This window comes from Musa acuminata, chromosome BXJ2-4 (assembly GCF_036884655.1).
Source record: "Musa acuminata AAA Group cultivar baxijiao chromosome BXJ2-4, Cavendish_Baxijiao_AAA, whole genome shotgun sequence".
Taxonomy (NCBI): Eukaryota; Viridiplantae; Streptophyta; class Magnoliopsida; order Zingiberales; family Musaceae; genus Musa; species Musa acuminata.
The window spans coordinates 27,199,649-27,219,365 of record NC_088341.1 but is presented as its reverse complement, the minus strand read 5'-3'; the positions used below and the strand labels follow the sequence as shown (position 1 = coordinate 27,219,365).

The 19,717-nt window shown below is 38.1% G+C and overlaps 1 protein-coding gene across 1 annotated transcript; it reads right to left on the bottom strand.

Moving 5' to 3' along the window:
- Nucleotides 1-323: 323 nt before the first annotated feature.
- On the bottom strand, nt 324-19,609 carry LOC135610186 (DDT domain-containing protein DDR4-like). The gene is made up of 12 exons (XM_065104363.1): nt 19,104-19,609; nt 18,892-19,002; nt 12,932-13,018; nt 12,805-12,842; nt 12,644-12,725; nt 10,317-10,423; nt 10,024-10,180; nt 6,948-7,040; nt 6,701-6,824; nt 1,937-1,979; nt 1,631-1,816; nt 324-1,547 (listed from the first exon to the last, which is right to left on the bottom strand). The coding sequence occupies exons 1-12, from the start codon at nt 19,437-19,439 to the stop codon at nt 812-814; spliced, it is 2,100 nt and encodes a 699-aa protein (XP_064960435.1). The 5' UTR covers nt 19,440-19,609; the 3' UTR covers nt 324-811.
- Nucleotides 19,610-19,717: the final 108 nt, after the last annotated feature.

Here is a 19,717-nt window from a genome sequence, read left to right as displayed (position 1 = left end):
TTGAGGTTTCAGAATAATTTGCTAACAAATGAGCACACACATCTCTATCGACCCTCGTTTACGACAAGTCATCAAAATTGCAGCAGTTTAAACCAATTCTAACAATAACATGACCACACATTAGTATAATCAGCTGTAGGTGCTAATTTTAGCTGGCAGCACACAAGAATTCTAATCACAATTTAATTGGATAAGCAGCTGGTGAGGACCAAATGATAAATTTGTGGCCAACAAAAAATGTATTTTACCTTGAGATGCAGCAGTCAGTTAAAACCATCATGAGCCACATCAAGTCGGCAATGATAAAGGGTAAAGAACTGAGATAAAGACACTAGATTTTAAAGGCACTAAAAGAACCTTGAATTTTGTCCTTGAAGTACATGTTAAATTTAGAATACGACTAATTTTTCGGTTAAAATTGATACATGGATTGATGTCCTCTCAGCTAAATTGAACATTGTGCCTCTGCATGAAAAGAAAGGCAACAAGTAAATCCAGAAATCTGGCAAATCATCAGCACAAAAGGCGTATTGTACACGGAACACGTAGCACAGGATGCAATGAATTTCTTCCTCAAAATTTCCATCAGGTACTGAACAAAGTTGGGATCTCAAAGTTTGAGGAGGTTGAGCACCCAGCTACAGGTTTCACCTCCAAGCCACAAGTTGGAAGCAGTCCCTGTTTGCTAACAAATCTTGTCACCGGCCTCGTGAAGCTGATAGCTTCCATGAACTAGAAGCCTTTCAGTTCCACACACCAGATAATACTGCAAGCGAATACTCGCACAGCGCCATGAATGAAAACAGACTGCCTAAAAGTTGTCCCTGTCTTCATCTTTAATGATTGGGCCATCATCAAAACTCGTGCCTGGGGCGAGCTCATTTAAGTCTAGGAACCTAATTCTTTGGGCACCATCTGCTTCATGCCCATTGACATCTGCTTTTTGAGTAGCTGGTTGCTGCTCTTTATCTGCAGCCTTGGTATTGTTAATTTGGTCCTCAGTCACTTTGTTATCAGCTATATCTCCATTGTCTTCTTGATCCTGAGAATCTTGACTAGATGTTGAAAGTTGTAGATCATCTGATGCATCAGAATTTGCATATGTTGCATTTGACTTGCCAGGCTTCGCCAATTCTGTGTCTGTATCTGATAGCTCATACTGTTGGTAATTTACACTTCGTCGTGTAGCTCTCTTGCTACGTCTTAGGCCTGTCTGGAGTCCATCGACTGATCTCAGTTTCGTTTCCTGCCTAGTTCGACCTGGAAACTTCTTATGACGTTGTTGCTCCACTATATCTTCACTAGTACTCAAGGAGAATTCATCCTCTTCCTCGTCATCCTCTGCATTTTCTTCCTCCCAATGATACTCCTCATCCCCCTCCGAGCCACTTGACACCTTTCTCTGCTTTCTACTTCTCAAATATTCCTCATCATACACTGCTTCTCCTACTATGTCATCATCACTGTCAAAATCTGCATCGATATCTGAAACAGTATCAACAAAATCTTTCTCCATATATCTCTGAGGCCTTTTCCTCCGCCTATTGCTGAGTTCCAAATAATAAAACAGTAAGATGAATCAAATTACAAACAAACTACACATCAAGAGACAAACATGAAAGGAAGAAACCTGCGGTCAAGAAGCTCGTCCTGCTGTTCCATATCAGTTTCTTCATAGTCATCGGACTTTGGGGACCCTGCATCATGGTTAACTAGCTCTACTTGCGAAGAGCCATTCCATTTACCATTAGTCAATACCTCAGGCCTCCCAACAACTTCTCTTCTAATAACAGTCTCAGGTGAACTTTGTCTTCTCCTAAAACATATGACGTAGCACTGAAGCATTACAAAGCGGTAAAGTAGAAACACATACTCTTCAAAAAGTTAATTAATGCAGGAGATAAATGAAAAAAAATGAAGATGACTGCATACATACTTGGTTATTTTGATCGCTTCATTGATGGAGCGGTCATAGTCATCTGAAAATTTGTTGTAACATCAAACTACTATTAAGTTTGGTCAAAAATAAGAAAAGAGAAGCTAAAAACCTACAATTAAAACAATAATTTATAACCAATATCCAGATTTTAGGATTCAAACTATTATTTATGCAAACATTCCAAAACTGGCAAAATTAGCTGAAACTGACAAAGATACCAAGTTCATATGAAATTGAATGGGACTCTTCAGATTGGACCAACTAAAGCAATTAGTTTGAGCTGAGGCAACCTCTTTTAAGACTGACTGAAATTTTATATTGACTGGTATGAAGGTTTCAAGTCTTGACAATACACCAAGTGCCATCCAGACGCTAGAATGGCACGTCAGTGTTGTGCCATGTTTTGGCATGGGTGGTATGCCCATAAAGCAGCAAGCTCAAAAGAAAAAAGATAACAAAGGTTCACAAAAAAATGAATTAAAAGTGCAAATAGTAAGCATGCTAACCTGGATATGCCTATTCTGCTGCTAACTCCAATTTCACATCAAACATCAAGCTCAATGGGTAGTGGCACATATAGTTTCTGCATAAAGCAAACTCTGTGCTTCCTAAACCCTAGCCCGAACAAAGTGCTCTTCGTCCTTTAGGAACAAAGCCTCAACAGATCTTAACTTATAAAAGACTAGTAAAAGTTAAGACCAATTTGGTCTCTGTTTAAGAGTAAAGTTTTAGGAATATCTTAAAATGGAGCCACAAAGACTCCCTCTGAGTCTGAGAAATGGTAGAGACTGGCCTTATACCCTTTTGTCCATCAATAGAACAAGACCCTTGTCTCTCAAGCCAGGGACCCATTTACAAGAAGGTTCCACCCAATATTGGGCAAAATCATGCAAACCTATAATCCATGGTATGAAGCACATACTAAGAGGTAGTTGACTGTCAGCATCTAAGCTTGTGAGTCTAGATAGATCTTTAGCTACTCAACTATTCACTCATCGTAGTGACCTAGTCTATTTTTCTATAGCATGATGGATTCTAATGTTTCAAAGTTTCTTCTGAATCTACAGTTACGCAGCCTCAAATGGCTAATCTTTTTTTTATGAAAAGAAAATATTATTAACAAACTAAAAGAAAATGGAAATTAGGTCAGACAATCTGGATAGATCGCCCAAATTATTATCAAGTGATGGCATTTTCATTTTCATGAAAAATTGCAGTTTCTCTAAATACAAACAAGTCTCATATCTATATGTTTCATCATACATCCAGCACAGAAACACGAAAAGGTCTTGATTGCCTCAACCGATCAATCAGCCCTGATATTATTCAAGATGCAACCGTGTGCAGTTGCCCACCAATATGGCAAGACTCAATTTTTTTTACAATATAGCTAGACCAGAATCGGGTCAAAAAGGACTATTAAACTTACTTCCAATGCAAGAATAAAAAGATAACAGACAATGAGAGAAAAGCATGAGAGATAGTCAGGGATAGAGAGCATTATAGGTAGTATTCTTGAATCTCACAAAAAAAGAATCACATATATCTTTCTGACCAACCAATTGTACATAATTGCAGCTATACAAAATCTATCCTATCACTGTTTGTATCAGATATGGACTCCTCACCAAATTGTAGCCCATGGATCTCTTCCCATCATCTGTTCGGTAGGAATTTCTTCTTTAACAAGTTTTAATGCTTTTGTTTCTTTTTCAGTCCTTTTTGTTCCTTTTGTGGGGTGAGGTGGTTAAGGTTGGAGAGCAGGATAGAGCTAGATCCTAAAGTAGATCTAGACATAACTCAGGTTGAACCCTCCTTAATATTAATTAATAAATACCAAACATACTCAACCAGAAGAACATCGACTAAGATACCTATTGCTGCAAATATTTTATCAATCAAGCTGAAAGAATCAATTATGATACAATTCAGCATTGAGCATTCCACAATCAAACTTGTTCAGTCTTTTCAGTTGCATGTCATCCTCATAAGAGGCATTGATCAAAGTTTCGATCAAAAGGACACCTCTCATGTATCTAATTAACAAATCTCGTACACGTAGCCATATGATGAATGCATATATTCATCATATGTATCATGAAGGCATGATGAGTAGCATATATGATCATCGAACACAAGAGTGGCACGATGAGTTGCAACATAAACAATTGCTGCAATGCCAAGTCCAGCAAGTGTTAATGGTCAGGCAGATCAAGTTTAAGTCAAGGGCATATCAATTGGTTTATGACATTAATTTTGGGTACCAAACAAACTTTCATATCAATTAGTGACAAAGTGTTTCATGTTTGGAAAAATAGCGATTAGAATTTATCCAAAAAATATTATATACAAAAACCTTGACAAGAGTGTGGATGTAAGAATCATAGTTTTCTAACTTTCTTATTTGTAATACATAGTCCAAATTAAATATAATATCTAGAAATGATCTTATACATAGAAGGTTGTCAATTCACGACAAAAGATGTGACACCCCAAGTTTACTCCGATATCGAATGTGGAAAGCCAATTAAGTTGGTTTGTAGGGCTACAGTTGGTTAGCTACTACTAACTTGGGGTTAAGAACTTTGGATCACTGATTCAGGCATATCAAGTTAATAAGTGAATTATCTCATTAGGTTGACAATTGACATTAAAGCAGACCCAATATTGAGCATGATGAGGGTTCCCAATATGAAATGACTACTTGTGGATGGTGCTGAAGGCACTATAGCACATTATAGTATGGAGCCACCCTATGCTAGGACTCACGTGCACTGTACTTGGATAATGCGTGCTATATTAGACCTTAACAAGGATATCAAATCTTATATTGAAGAGATTGTTGCATCGCAAGTTTAGTCCCACATTAGATGTGGGAGATCAATTAAACTAGTTTATAAGACTAAAATGGGTCTACAATCATTAATTTGGGTTTAATCATTTTAAAGTAAATGGTTTAAATAATGCATTTGTTACACCATCAGGCCTAATTATGACAAGAGATAATATGCATAGTTTTGCGCAAGATTCACAATTTTGACTACCGGTGGTATACTGACCATACCAATGGAAGTATACTTGTATTCTTGTCTTGCTAGGCATTGCCTGGTACAGGAAAACACAGTCGTGTTGACATATGGCTCAGCCAATTTTTGACTTGTGCTAGGGGGTGTCCCAACTGATGCAACATTGTGTGATGCTGAAATAATCAACAGACCCATATCATGACAACCCTTGCGCCTGTCTTTATTGTCATCTACTTTTATGTTTTCTTGGTATATTCTGCCATGAATCTTAGCAACTTGACACCCACTTATTTCACTCAAAATTAAATCCACAATGATCAGGTTTGGGCCAATCTCCTATAGCTGTAGTCTCCAAACAATGAGATTATGTCAAACAGTACTCACATTTAGCAATCACTTTTCCTACAAAACCTCCTAATCAATGCATAATTTAGACCATGACTATTGTAAATACTTCCTAGGCTTAAGGTATCACACAACTGGGCAACTTTGATGTACCATGTGCCCGACGAAGGCACCAAAGTGGTGCATATTTTATCCTTTGTGACTAGGTAGCAATTCACTATCCAATATGCAAACCATCCAATATCGATCAAGGAATTATATGAAAAGATAGATTTCTGATTTCTTATCCTCATTGGTCAAAGGCCAGCATAAAAGTTTCTTCAGTTTGATAATCACTGAGACAAGCAAACCGTTTCTTTTTCCTATTAACCAAGTGAGCAAAGTAAGAGTCTGTCTGTGGATGTCAGATTGAATAGGAAAGCCAGAAAGCTCAAATTTCTTTGCTACAATAGAACTTACCAGTAGATGCAAGACCATACTGCTCAACTGTGCAAACTGGTACTTCTTCCAGCATCTCTCCATCCTTATGACATCACAAGGTTCCTTTAGATTTGTTGATCTTGTGATGTGTAGTGGCTTGGCTCAGGATGGCATGCATCTTCATCCTGAATCTTTGCTCCTTTGATCGAAGAGACATAGGGGCTTTTTAAATCTTAAGCCTCCCATATTTTTCCTCTAAATCTCACTTCTTTAAGCCCTTTATAGTGAGTTTTAGAATTTCTAGCACAAGCTAGAAATTTATCCAAAATAAATATTTCACAGTAGACAGTTTAGTAACTTCTACCACAAACTTATCACAATCGGAACATCCCGATTACAGATCATGTATGTCATCATAATGTTTGTCAAATTATTTCACTATACCAGTCATCTTGATTGCAACGAAATCTACTTTAATATTCTATATCCAATTCCATTGGACGCAGAGGTCCTTGGATCATTTTGTAAAGGACAAAAAATGTTCTGTAAGTGCTTTTATGAACCTGTATTTATTCCAATGAACTTGTGGATCTATGGGTTTTCCAGAAAAAAGGCATATGGCATATATATAGATTTTGCCAACCACACTGGTAGCCCAATACTGTACAGAAGAGGGAATGAGTATAGCATCAGCCAATTCGAAATCTATAAAAGTACAATAAGTTTATGATACATTATATTCTTGATCCCAGAATTTCTGGAGATTCTAGGGTTCCTCTAACCAACAAGAAAGAAAAATAGATATGTTGGAGAAACAGGTAGTTTATGCACTTAATATCAAATAAAAATGATAAAAATGAGATAAGAAAACAGTGGACCAGAATATTATGTATAACATATTATTAATTATATCTTAGAACATCATAGTAGAAAATCATTAAACTTGAAATAGTAGAAAAAACGGTCATACCAAAAGTATATGTGACAGGTTTTCTGTCACGGAGGGAGCGACCAGAGCAAAGCCCATCTGCAGTCACAAAGGTGTCAAGGAGGAGGGCTTCTCTGTGTTGCTTTTTCAACAGCCTCTCTTTTTTCTGTTCAATGACCAAAATACACACCATTGAGAAAATTACTTTAAGATCCCTGAAACCAATTTGCAGTATATCCATGCTCATGTAAACTGCAACCAAAAACATTAGGGTGGAAAGAATCCATACTTTGTGAATTTTCTCGATCTCCGGCAGGAAGTCAAACTTTAATTTCTTCCCAAGCGAGGCTTCCGTTCTGTTTGTACTTGAAAGAAGCTTTTCCTAAAAACAAGGATTCAAAATTAATAAGAAAGAAAACCTGAAAGATACAAAAGAGAGACTGAACAACCACCAATGAAATTTTACAAGATATTCCTTAACACTATATGGGGGCAAAGAAATAGCACGAGAACAAATTTGAGATCATTACCAACAGAAATCAATTCATGATATGTCTAGTGAGGATAAAGAACAAGAAAAGTTAGTTTCACATGCTTGCATGTTTCATCCATAAGTACTATGCAACAGGACATCGGCATAAAAAGCATGCTACCGCAGTATGGGATGGCATAGCATCACTTATGATCATCCGTATTTCATTGCCAATTCCTACTGATAGGCAAAGATCATGCCAGCACAACGCAGTATGCTATGAGACAACCTTAATATGAAGATAGATGCAATAAGCAGCCACACACATAAGACAACACAATATGACCATAGTATTGAATATTATGGTAGAGTATATAATTTAAACTATTAAAATAAGTAACACAAACAGTTACTGTATGATGAGGTTGACTCTAGTGGCCCTAAAATTTCAAAATCTAGTAGCTAATTGAATAAAACACTCAAAAGAAATGTCACGAGTTTAATTTATGAACGAAAAGAACCCAAACTTATTGAACTGATGAAGTACATCTAAAATAACATTCATATATAAACAGAATATGTTGCAGAGAAACGTTGATGCAGCAAACATACTCATTTTGAATTTTTCATCACAGCTCTTAAGTCCCTAGAGTTTCTTGAAAGTCATAAAATTCTCCATAAATAAAAAAGAACTGTGGCTCAGATATATAAAATAGTTAATCTGTGATATCATGTAAATACACATTTACTTTATAAAATGCTCACTCCTAGAGAGAAGAAAGAACAAATTAGATGGCATTGTCTACTTTTGTAATTCGTCTCCTGCTATATACCGAACTTGGAAAGTGCTAGGTACTTTTATAATTAAAAGATAAACTAAGGGGAGACACTTATTCCTCTCTTTCTTTTCATTCTCTCTATCCCTCTTTTCCTACCTTTTCTCTTCACTCCCCCTTCTTTTTTTTCAAAGGAAGTAAAATTAAATCAAAGTATGAGTACAACAATTACTATACTCTTCAGCGCACAACATCGGACTCAGAAAAGGAGGCCAGTTAGACTTCCAAATCTGACCAGCATAAAAAATTTTAGCATGAACAGCTAAACACTGGGCCGATCTATTTCCTTGACGATATACATGGGAAATTTATACGAGGTGGAGTTTCCTTCATATTCATGATGTTGATAAGAGTGAGGTCATCCACTTCAACCTCAAGCTTTGATACACCTTCTATTTGAGCCTGGTTCAATCCCAATACTGGTTCATGGACGGGTTTACAGCCTGCCAAGATACAGTACCCATTACTCGAACACATTAAATAGCCAATACCACCTCTGCCTGTGGAAGAGTTAACAGCATCATCAGAATTCAATTTTACCCAACCATGTTGGGTTTTGGACCATTTGACAGATCTAGAAACCCAATTCCCACTGTTGCCTTAAGACAGTTTTACAAATTTAGAGTTCATCAAAAAAGCAATTAGGGGAGGTTTTAACCCTTTAAAGGGGAACTCATTCCAGGCCTTCCAAATCATCCAAAGGCTGTAAGTCACAAGACCCCTCAGTGTTAGGTTGCTAGCTTTGGTCATTCCTGGTCCCTCTAGAAGCCAAGTACCAAATTTCCACTCATCCAAGAAAGAGAAGTTGATATGTAATTTTGATTTAAGCAGATTCGTGAGAAAGGGCAATTAAAGAAGAGATGGCCAGCGTCATCAAAATTATCACGACACAAGTAGCAAGAATGAGAGGTCCCAATCCCTAAATTAGCAAGTCACAGAAGTAGGGAGTTTGGAATGTAAGAGTTTCCAGCAAAATATATAGTAACCCAAGGGATTACAAGAATAGACCAAAGGCTAAGCCACAAATCTGTAATGAATGCAAGCTGCTAAATCTGTATTGACCACAAGCTGCTGGTCCTTATTAAGAAAACTTGCAACTGTGTGCTACGTCACCACCACCACCACACCTGAATACCACTGGCCATGGACCACGAGTCTCATTGTGGCACACAAGCTATGTTGCCCATGGGCTGCAATTGTCACCCCGGTGCACCAGCATCATTGGCCATGGGCTAATTAATGCTGCCACACGACACGTGCATCACCACTGATGTACCACAATCATCATAATCATCACATTTCCAGTCACAGGCTCCGGAGAGAGGATGGCTCTGCTTTTTCTGGTCATGGACCACACATGACGCCGCATTACCTTTGAGCTAGCCACTCACAAATTTATCATTGCTGAGCAGTCATTGTCGTTCTACCGTTATATTGTCTTTCTCAGTGAGCAAGAAAGTTTTGACGGAAAAATGTTCTCCCAGGTGCATTTCCTTTACTCTCTCTGAGACAACGGTTGTGTCAAATCCTCATTTTCCTTTTATCCTACTTGCCTGTTCCTTAGCACAACCGTTATTAATCAAGAAAAGATTCAACAACTTCCCAAGATCATAGTACACATGTAAGAATTAGAAAAGAATAATAAAAGAGTAACCAGAATTCTCATGATTGAGCCAAAATCATAAATGGACAAGGGCAATATAAAGTTCTAAAAATGGATCCTTTGGTCTCTCACTGTTTGTATTGTACATTATGTGCTTAGTTATGTTCCCAATTCTCACCAACTTCACTAAAAGTAACCAGCTGTGTCTATTATCCCCCTAACAAGCAAAGCATAACAATAACTATCAATATAAATGAAAGAAAAAGGAAGATGGAGTTTACTTTCCTAAGATACAACAGAATTTTCCCTCATAATGTTATGTGCTGATTTTCTATAGTTCATTTTTATTCATAACAATTAAATAGAGTACAGATTCAGCTGCATCACCAATAGCATTAGTTTAAAGTGCTAAATTACAGATAAAATTAGCAGCAACTACAATGGGGAAACTCACTGAAACTTCTCGAAATTCATCCAAGTTGGTCGCAACAGCTTCCCACTGGATGGATATAAGTGGAACAGATGATGATCCCTTTCCCTTGACCTTCTTTACCTCAACCTGTCTAATTTCACGGTACAATCGATGGCCAATAATTGGATCATCTTCATACCTAAGTAATAAAAAAATGAAATTATGATGGAAATGATCATGATACATGCAATATGACTATGTGAAAAGCAGTTGGAAATAACTATGAATGTGACTTGGGTCACTTCTAAAGATAACCATGAAGTTAGTCAGGATACCAATAAGAAATCCCATGTGAATCACCACCGATCCTTTCTTTGCGAAAAGCTGACAGTTGAATGCCTCGTTTCAAAGAATCATCAATAAAATTTCGAATGTCTTCTTGCTGCAAAATAGAAAAATGAAGTCAACATCTAGTACAACATGGACCCATCTGAAAGTAATTTAAAGCAGCATCAATGAAGTTAAGGCTACATTTTCATAACTCAATTAGTAAAGTCATCATTTGTTGATTCATCAAGAAGTTGGAAATCTTACATCCAGAATTGACAATTATATCATATGTAACAGCTGCAGCATATGATACAAAAAGTCTGCAGAAAAGCTTAAACTAATTTATAAGTTAAAGATTATCAGATGGTCTATACGGCACACAAGCCAAAACCGTTTCCTAGGAGATAGTATTGATTAATGTAGTACACCGAAGAGAACTACAATGACAAATGAAAAGAACCATCTGATTTATCTAGCAATAATAAGCATTATTAGAAAGGAGATGTATCATTTAACAAAATTGTGATAAAAGCAGCAAACAGTACCTGAGAACCTTCATTAATTAATAGAGTATAAAGGCAGGAAGAAGCCATGCAGCCAACTCTAAGTAGTCGAGATTGAAGGTTATAACGTTATCATGGACTACCAGTGTATAGTCAAATACCTTGATAGTTATCTTTTTCATTTACATAACTCATGATCCTTTGATACAAAAGTCTGGACAACATGATTAAATATGGAAAAATTAAATTCACAGTCAGAAACCAAATTAAAAAGGGAACAAATTTTGCTACTACCTAAAGCTAAAAGTGGTATATAAGCAAACAACCAGGCCACATGCTTTTAAAGAAAAGTTGCTCTTAACAGACTCTAAGTACCCAGATGACTTTTATTAAAAACTACAAACACCACATTTTTCAAGGCATATAGGGTCTTTTTATGGATAATGAAATTCTTTCATGTTGATTTCAAAAACCAAAACTGCTTATGGCATGATTAATGCTTAAAAGCTTGAAAAGCAAGACACAACATAACATGTTTGGCAACATTGTCTCTTTCTATTTTGTTGTGGAAACATCTCCATTATCTTTGAGATCTTGGAGGAAAAGATTTCCGGAACATGACTGAGTCCTCTTCTTGCTTGAGCAAAGTTCCTCTTCAATGAAAATGATGACAGATAAGGGAAGTACCAAGAACTAAAAAAAAATCATATTTTTAAAACAACCCAAAAAGAAAAGAAACAACACAAAAGAGGGTCTAAATCAATGATTGTAATTTCGTACCATACCGAATTATCGAGCTCAGCTCGGTACAGTATGGTACAGTATACCGAGCGGTACATTTCGATATACCATTCGGTATATATATATATATATATATAAAGTTAAAAAAAACCGACGTCGCCTCGATACTCCCTGCGCTCAGTTTCTGCTCGTGTGGGTTCCTTGCGCAAAAAAAAAAAGAAAAAAAAGGAAAAGGCGACATCACCTCAGCGACATCGTGCAAAAAATAAAAAGGCGACGTCGCTCGGTTTCTGCCTGCGTGGGGAGAAGAAACCGACATTTCCTTCTCCTCGCGCGAAAAAAAAAGGCGACGTCGCTCGGTTTCTGCCCGCGTGGGGAGAAGGAAACCTCGGTTTCCTTCTCCCCACGCAAAAAAGGGCGATGAAGCGACGACGCTGCCTCGTCGCCCCATTTCTTTTGCCAGCGTGGGGAGAAGAAATGCTGCCTTGACGACGCTCGGTTTCTTCTCCCCGCAATGTCGCCGAGGCTTCTTCTCTCTCCACGCGAATGAGAAGTCACCGACGATACCGAGGCCTCGTCGCCTCAGACGAGGAGGTGACATCATCTGCGGTGTCCGGCAAGGGAGGGCAACGACGGATCGGGATCGTCGAGGAAAAGCAATGCCGGATCTCCAGGTTTCCCTTTTCTTCTCTCTCTTCTTTCTTCTCCCTCGGCTAATACTACCCAGTAGCGGGCAGCGACGGTCAAAATCGACCGTCATCAACCGATTTAAGGTGGTAATGGAGCGGAAACAACTCCAATCGACGGTACCGCTCGATAGCGAGCGGTCCGCGTACCGGTCTACTAACGGACCGGTACGTGCCGCCCGGTACGAGCGGTATTATTCGAAATTAAAAACCTTGGTCTAAATATTAATGAACTTCATTTGCAAGGCAAGTGTTAGCAATACATTCTTTATGTTTATGTGCAATGTAGAAGACAAGGTCCAAGAAATGTGAACACATACACAACTGGTGAAGTTTGTCAGTTGGAAGAAAAAATGTTAAGACTTTGTAATTAGAGAATTAGCATTTACTACAATAAGGCACCTCAACACGGATGTCACATAGTGCTTTCAAAATCAGTATCCGTGTCCTAGGATCAAGAGTCTTATACGTCTCAATCTCCGTCCTGAAAAAGTTTAAATTCAGAATGGTATCAGGTGAATATGTTTTAAGTACTTGAGCCTCCATATAATTGAAGAACTTACCCATGGGATGCAACAATCGGTATCTCCCCATCAGCAACCTGCAGTAATCGATCATCAGCTTAGTTATTCCATGATATCATCTCTTTGCTGTAATATTCTCAGCAAAGAAATTGAACAAACAGCATACCCAGTGCCACCAATCTCTTAACTTCCTACAGAGAACTGTAACCCAGGTTGCACGCCCTAGTGCCATGCGAGTAACAGGAGGAATTGCCTGTCAACATGTCAATAGGAGCGATAATTACTACAATGCATTATTGAAATTTTAATAATCAAACTTATTCAAATCCAGATTCCCTCAGGTTACAATCATGTAAGTAACAATAAGGAATGACACAATGATACCCTAATAATGCTACTGGGTGAGAGATCATCTCCTAAGCAAGGTTCGCCATATCACAGCGTACCACTCGGTATGGGCGGTACATATTGATTCGATAGGAGACTGATATGGGCAGTAAATAGGTACAACCCCATATATCGTATGTCGATATGGCTTGATATAGCTCGATACATACCATACCGACAGCTGGTTAAGACATCGGTATGGACCGGTAAGACGATCCATGCTCCTAAGCCAGGATGGTTATCAGGTTACATTACAGGAAAAAATAAACAACACAGTAATAATCTAAAACAAATTTTAAATGCAATTCATGGCTTAAGCACAAACAGAAAGAAAAACCAAGGCCAAAACCCTAAGCAAGATAATCTCTACCACACAGTAAACTAATATGAAAAGCAAAATAATGGAGTTTACTTGATAAGATGTAACTCTTTATATCACATATAAGACACTGAAAGATATTATATGGATGCTTAGACACCTTCCTAACTAGCAAGTATGAATCTCCAGCTCACCAGAAATAAACTGTAATGCAATGAATTATGCTAAAAACAATAACCAGAGTGCATTTATTTCTACCACATCCAAACCAAACTGTAACCCTATATTGGATAAACTCAGGTGTGAAAGAAAAAGTTAGAATGGTTTCATTTTTATGGACAAAACACATAAAAGACTCAATTGAATATATCAATACTACAGAATGACAATTTAGTAATTAACCTAATCAACAGCCTCTTCATGTAATTGAAACAGCCTCCAGATGGAGCGTTAGAAAAAATAATATCTTATACAAGTAGGTTAGAGGTAATAACAAGTGGCATTTCCAACTTTGAACTAAATGGTTGGGCAACAGTACAGACAAAGGCTTGTTGTTGGTGATCGACAGGATCGAAGAATTTATATAGCAGCCAACACCATGTCAACATGCCTGTTAATAAATCTACATATTGTTCTTTAAAGAAATTTAATCAACTGATAAAAGTCCCAATACATCTCAAACAACAAGCAGCTCCCTACATGATTACAAGCTCAGCCATGATTGATTAGGCAGTCGAGCTTAATTTTCACAAACCAGCTAGACGTTATTATTTAGAGAATATCAGAAGGATATACCTCATACGATACTGCATCAGTAATTCCTCAATGATCTTGTACTAACTTAAATAACTAACCACAAATTTCCCAAAAATTATTGGCCATCTGCAAACTGTCATGACTTTGAGCTATATGAATCTCTGGATGGACCTACGAACAAGAATTTCCATAAATGGAATTGGCAGTGCTTTTGACATGACTAATACCTACTGTGATAAAAACATTTAGCACGATTACTTATGTACTTTTTTATCATAAAAATTCCCAAATTTCATGTCAGTGTTACACGTGTCAGAAAACAGTCATTCATTTAGTACCATAGAGATGGAAATAGCCTTCTTGCTAATAACTAAAATGCCAAAAGTGTTATGGTACATCTGTCCTTTTACAGGCACTCAAATTCTGGCAATCAAATGTAGCTTCAATTGAAAATAACAGGAAAGTAACATTCTCAATAAAAGAAACAATAACATATTGCTAAAAATTAATTATCTTCAATTGAAAAACTGTTTTCCTAGATGGCATTATATCAAAAACAATGTTCTTCATGTGTTACAACTGGTATACAAGATTCGGGAGTCAAAAAGTACAAAACATATTCAAAGTACTTCTAGGAGGACAAATCGGATGAATCATTCACTGTTTTTAACAGTTTGCCATAGGCAATGCTGTCAGATTAATTTTCTGGTCATTTTACACAAGATCATTATTAGGAGGATGAAATTGAAAAATCTCATGTCCTCAACTTTCAACAAGAGATTAATTGTACAACAAGCTTGCACACTCAGACATAGAAAGCAATTTTTATAGCTTCTGAAAACCAACAATTTCAATAGGCGCTTGAGCGCTCACCTAGGCGCTCGAGCGAGGCGAGGCAAGACGAGGCGAGGCGCCTCGTTTAATGTCTAGGCAACACGCTTTAAAGTGGCGCCGCCTGGGCAATCACTCGAGCCCAGGCACTGGGTGCTTCGGGCGAGCGCCCGGGTTAAACCAGGTAACTGAAACAGCGTTTTAGGTATGGTTAGGTAGCATTTGCATTAGTTGGTTCAATCGAACCAACTAAAGCACCGATATCAGCCTCCCAGCATCCCTCTCATGACTTCCCCAGCCCTAACCCTGCTCGCGATTCCGCCGCCAACATTTCCTCTCTGCTGCCGCTATCTCTCTTCGCTGTCATTGCCTCTCTCCGCTGTCGCTGCCACTGTCGCTGCTCGCCGCTGCCACTATCGCTACTCGCCGCGGCTATCGCTGCTCACCACTGTCGCCGCTCGCCACTGTTGCTGCTCGCCACTATCGCTGCCGCTGCTCTCAGTCAGCAGCCTCGGCCTTACTCTTACTCTCTTCTCACATCAACTCGACTTAGTATACTGTTAACAGTATACTGTTAACTGTATACTAATAACAATATTTTTTATTTATTAGATTAATAATATATTATTTGATTTTAATACTATAAATTTTTATTTATTTGAAATTATTGTTAGGGTTTCAAGATAAATGATAAATGTACAGAGCAACTCGATAGATTCTCAAATGACATAAAAAAAAATATCTAGTAGGAATTTTCACGGATGCAGCAGCTTGCAAGAATCACAATAATTATATCATATTTTCAACATTTAATATCATATTTTTATTTAAATAATTATATCTATTAATTATATTATATATTTTGTATATTTTAACACCTCATTCTGCTTGGGCAAGCGCCTAGTGCCTCGGGAGTTTTTGGAACTTGGAACCTAACACTTTTTAAATCACCGTTAAAAACTCATATCGTCTTATAGAAGGCACTGAATAACAAGTTAAGGCACTTCATTCAAATATTTTAACTCCCAAAACTCAGAGACAAAGGTGTGCCATCATTGAACTACAAGTCTACAATCAACCTGAGTTCTAAGATTAAGCAACACTTTGAGTTTAAAAAAAGAACTTATTGGATGAGGCAGCAACCAAGATGGGGTTTAGGGAGAGTCAATGCATACAATCTTACTCCTATAAATAGGGATGTTACTTTCATGTCTCAAACCCTGGTCACCTAGGCCAAACAGGAGCAACCTTATTAGAACACTAAGCTTGCCGTCTTAGAAGCAATCTCTAACTAAGCTTCACATCTTAAGAGCAATCTCTAAATTACGAAACATTTTTTACAATGAACACATGATCAACTGATCCTGGAGAAACTGGAGCAAATGCTGATTACTCATATATTAGGGCAAAAGAGGGGCTTATATGAGTGCTAATTGGGGGCACCAAGAAAAAGGGGATTAATTGTATTGTTAGGTTATGCAACCATGAAACACGTACACACCCACCAAGAAAAAAACTGTTGGACTTGGATAACTAGAAAAAACAAAAAGTTCCTGTTCTAAGGAGCTAAGCTATCTTTATGTCAGACACAATGTAACAAGATTTAAATTGGTGAAGGGACAAATTTAAACTGACCTAAGCTTCAATAGATATGACAGTTCTTCCAAGTCACTAATTTTGGTAGTTCACTTGTTGCCATCAGGACTGATCAATAGCATCTGAACTAAGATACCTGTGCTTCAGAATAATTTCTCAATATCATAGTATTAGTATTGCTTGTGGTAGTACTAAACACATATTATCCCAAGAAGAATCTTAAACTAAAATACCCTTAGTTGATTTAGAATCACCATAAAATGGTTGACATCCATTTTCTGAATGTGTTATTTGTTTTAGATTTTGTACTGAATACGGACTCATCGACCTTTCTTAAATTCCATGAAGCATCAAGGAAAACAAGAGAAGCAAGGATGTCCAAAAGCAAAAGTTTTGTATTTCACATGAATGCAAATCATCAACAAATAAGACCTCACAAGTGTACCATTAAAAACTAGTGCTCCTAATTTTAATCTCTTAATAAATTGTGCTCTCCTTCTTTCTTTCAAAATTCTTTTTTATTTATTTAAGATAATAACCTAACAGCTACTATATAAATCAAAAATGACTAAAATTATTTTAAATTAAATTCAAGAAATATGCAGTAGTCTCTTTAATGGCAAGGCACATATCTGCATAAATTATTCAACTACTGTCATTTTCTTTTTACATAGATCTTCCATGGATTCTTAGTAGCATCTCCAATCGTGAAATTGAATTGCAGAAAACAGTCTAATGCCAATCAAAATGGAACTTTTGGCCCAAATAAGCAGAAAGCAGGACAAACTTTCTTGGCCATGGTTGAATCCACAAACCAACTAATGATTAATAAAGCATCAAAACCATTGACATGATATGTCAAACCCATTAGTCGTCTTTGCAATTCAGCATTAATTGCAACATTTGAAAACAGACACTCCTGGTATTGACATCAATGTAATTATACAAAACTACCTACCCATTTTCAACATTTTTTACAGTGCAGAAACATTTGTCAGATAATGTTATTATAAGTTCTGTAAGGATACTCGGACACCAAAAACTAACTAGGTAAGAGAGGTAGGAAGCAAAAAAATAATGGTGGGTTTAAACATGGGCCCAGTACTATGACATGTTAATTAACATGGCATGGTGACCCACTTGGTTATAAACTTCATGTCCTTGGAAAGACAGGACCTTTTAAATTTGCAAAACTTCAAGGAGTACACTAATATGCCAATTTTGACTTATAATATTTCCTAGAAGTTTCACAAGAATAGAATGATTATGAACGCAAATAATACTAGAGCAACTAAATTCATCTCACTGCCATTTTATTATATTCAATGTTTATGCTTTTGAGCAGGTTCACATGCATATATCTTTGTATCTTCTACACGGACATATATCAATAGCTTTGCACTTGACCAGGGCTCGATTCTGGAACCTAGTATCATGACCATCAATTCTAAGTATGAATCATACATATATGATGTTGCTCCTTCCATCAAATAGGCACAATATCCAATGAGGGAGAAAATTGTGTAAACAATTAACATCAGACACAATAGAGAGCAGGACTATAGACTAGTCATACTAATAAGTGAGAATCATGTCACATTTCAAGCCATTGGATCCTGTAAACAACCCAAAAATCATTAATAAAACAATCAATATATGCAATTCCGTTAAACTGATAGCAAGAAAAACATATTACTAACTTAAATCTGCAATGTCATATTACTGACACTCTATCTCACAACCAATGTCCTAGAACAAAATACTAAAAGCCAAAACCTGGTACTTAAAGAAAGCACAATTAAGTGCAGTTCTCCACATAAAAAGAGATGCAATCTATGGATGGATGGAACATATGCAATCTAGTGAAACAAGAATAACATGTTAACGAATCAAAATATCACTGACTGAATGATATAAAGATCATGCTTATGGTTGTAAGAACAAGCATTGACCGAGTAAGCTAGCTAAGTTGCATCAAAGAATATTTTTGTTAGCTAAGAATCACCAGGTGAAATTAAAGAAAAGAAGTTGAATGCTTTTTTAGGATAACTCATGCTACAATTCTACTCGAACAGCACGATTTCTCAGAAAGGCAAAACCAATCAGAACTTGCAACTATTTTCCTAGCCAAAAACTTCACAGTTCTTGAAAGCCAATATGCAATGTAACTGAGAGCAGGACAAGCAGCTGTGACGAAAAAGCTACAACCTTTAAATCCAAACAAAAAAAGAACGAACCTTTAGCAGAGGCATGTGCACATCATCCAGCGTATTGTTGGGCGTGATCAACGCCGTCTCAAGCTCCTCCGCTGAGAACTCCACCGCGATGTTCAACAGTGGCCTGAAAGTCTAGGGAAGCAAAAACGAGAACAGGAGCAACCCTCAGAAACCCTAGGGAACAAAGAAAGATCCCTGAAAAGGGAGACACCTTTACGACAGGAGGCGCTCACATGGAAGAAGTCGAGGACGGCGGCGAGCTCCCACATCGAGCGGAGCTCCCACCGGAGCAGCTGCGACGGCGGCGGAGGCCGGACAAGCGGGGTGATCACCCTCCCAGCCTTCTGCCGCTCCTCCTTCTCCCTCCGGGTGACGGGACGGCGTTCCGGCAGCGGCGGCAGCGCGGCAGCGGCGGCGGGGCGGGTGTTGCAGGCACGAGGGAAGCGGGTCTTGCGGGGGAAGGGTTCGGCGGGTGGGGAAGGCTCAGGCGGAAGGGGCCGCAAGTCGTCCTCGGGTTGGGAGGATCCGTCCGCTGGCGGGGCCGGCGCGGTAGGGGAATCGTCGGACATAGGGGAAGGGAGGGGTTAAAGGGTAGAGATCGGGAAAGCGGGAGCAGCGGGGAAGCGGGTGCGGAGGCGGGAAAGGGTTCGAGTGAGGAGGAAGAGCAGGCGGGGAGGAAGCGACGGCATGGGGAAGAAGCGGAGGCCATAAGAGAGGGGGAGGGAAGAGGCATTGGGGCGAGCTTGGAGGAGGGTATTATGGGGATTTCGGATCAATTTAACTTCTGTTTTTCTTCCTCTCTCATTTTGGACGACGCTGGAGGGTAATATAGACATTTTACTCTTTT

Excerpts from the sequence above, each read along its gene's own strand:
- LOC135610186 (XM_065104363.1), bottom strand. The coding sequence starts at position 19,439 with ATGTCCGACGATTCCCCTACCGCGCCGGCCCCGCCAGCGGACGGATCC. Across the intron at positions 19,003-19,103 it reads CCGTCCTCGACTTCTTCCAT|ACTTTCAGGCCACTGTTGAA; the intron begins GTGAGCGCCTCC and ends TTGCTTCCCTAG. Across the intron at positions 10,181-10,316 it reads TCACATGGGATTTCTTATTG|GTATGAAGATGATCCAATTA; the intron begins GTATCCTGACTA and ends TTTATTACTTAG.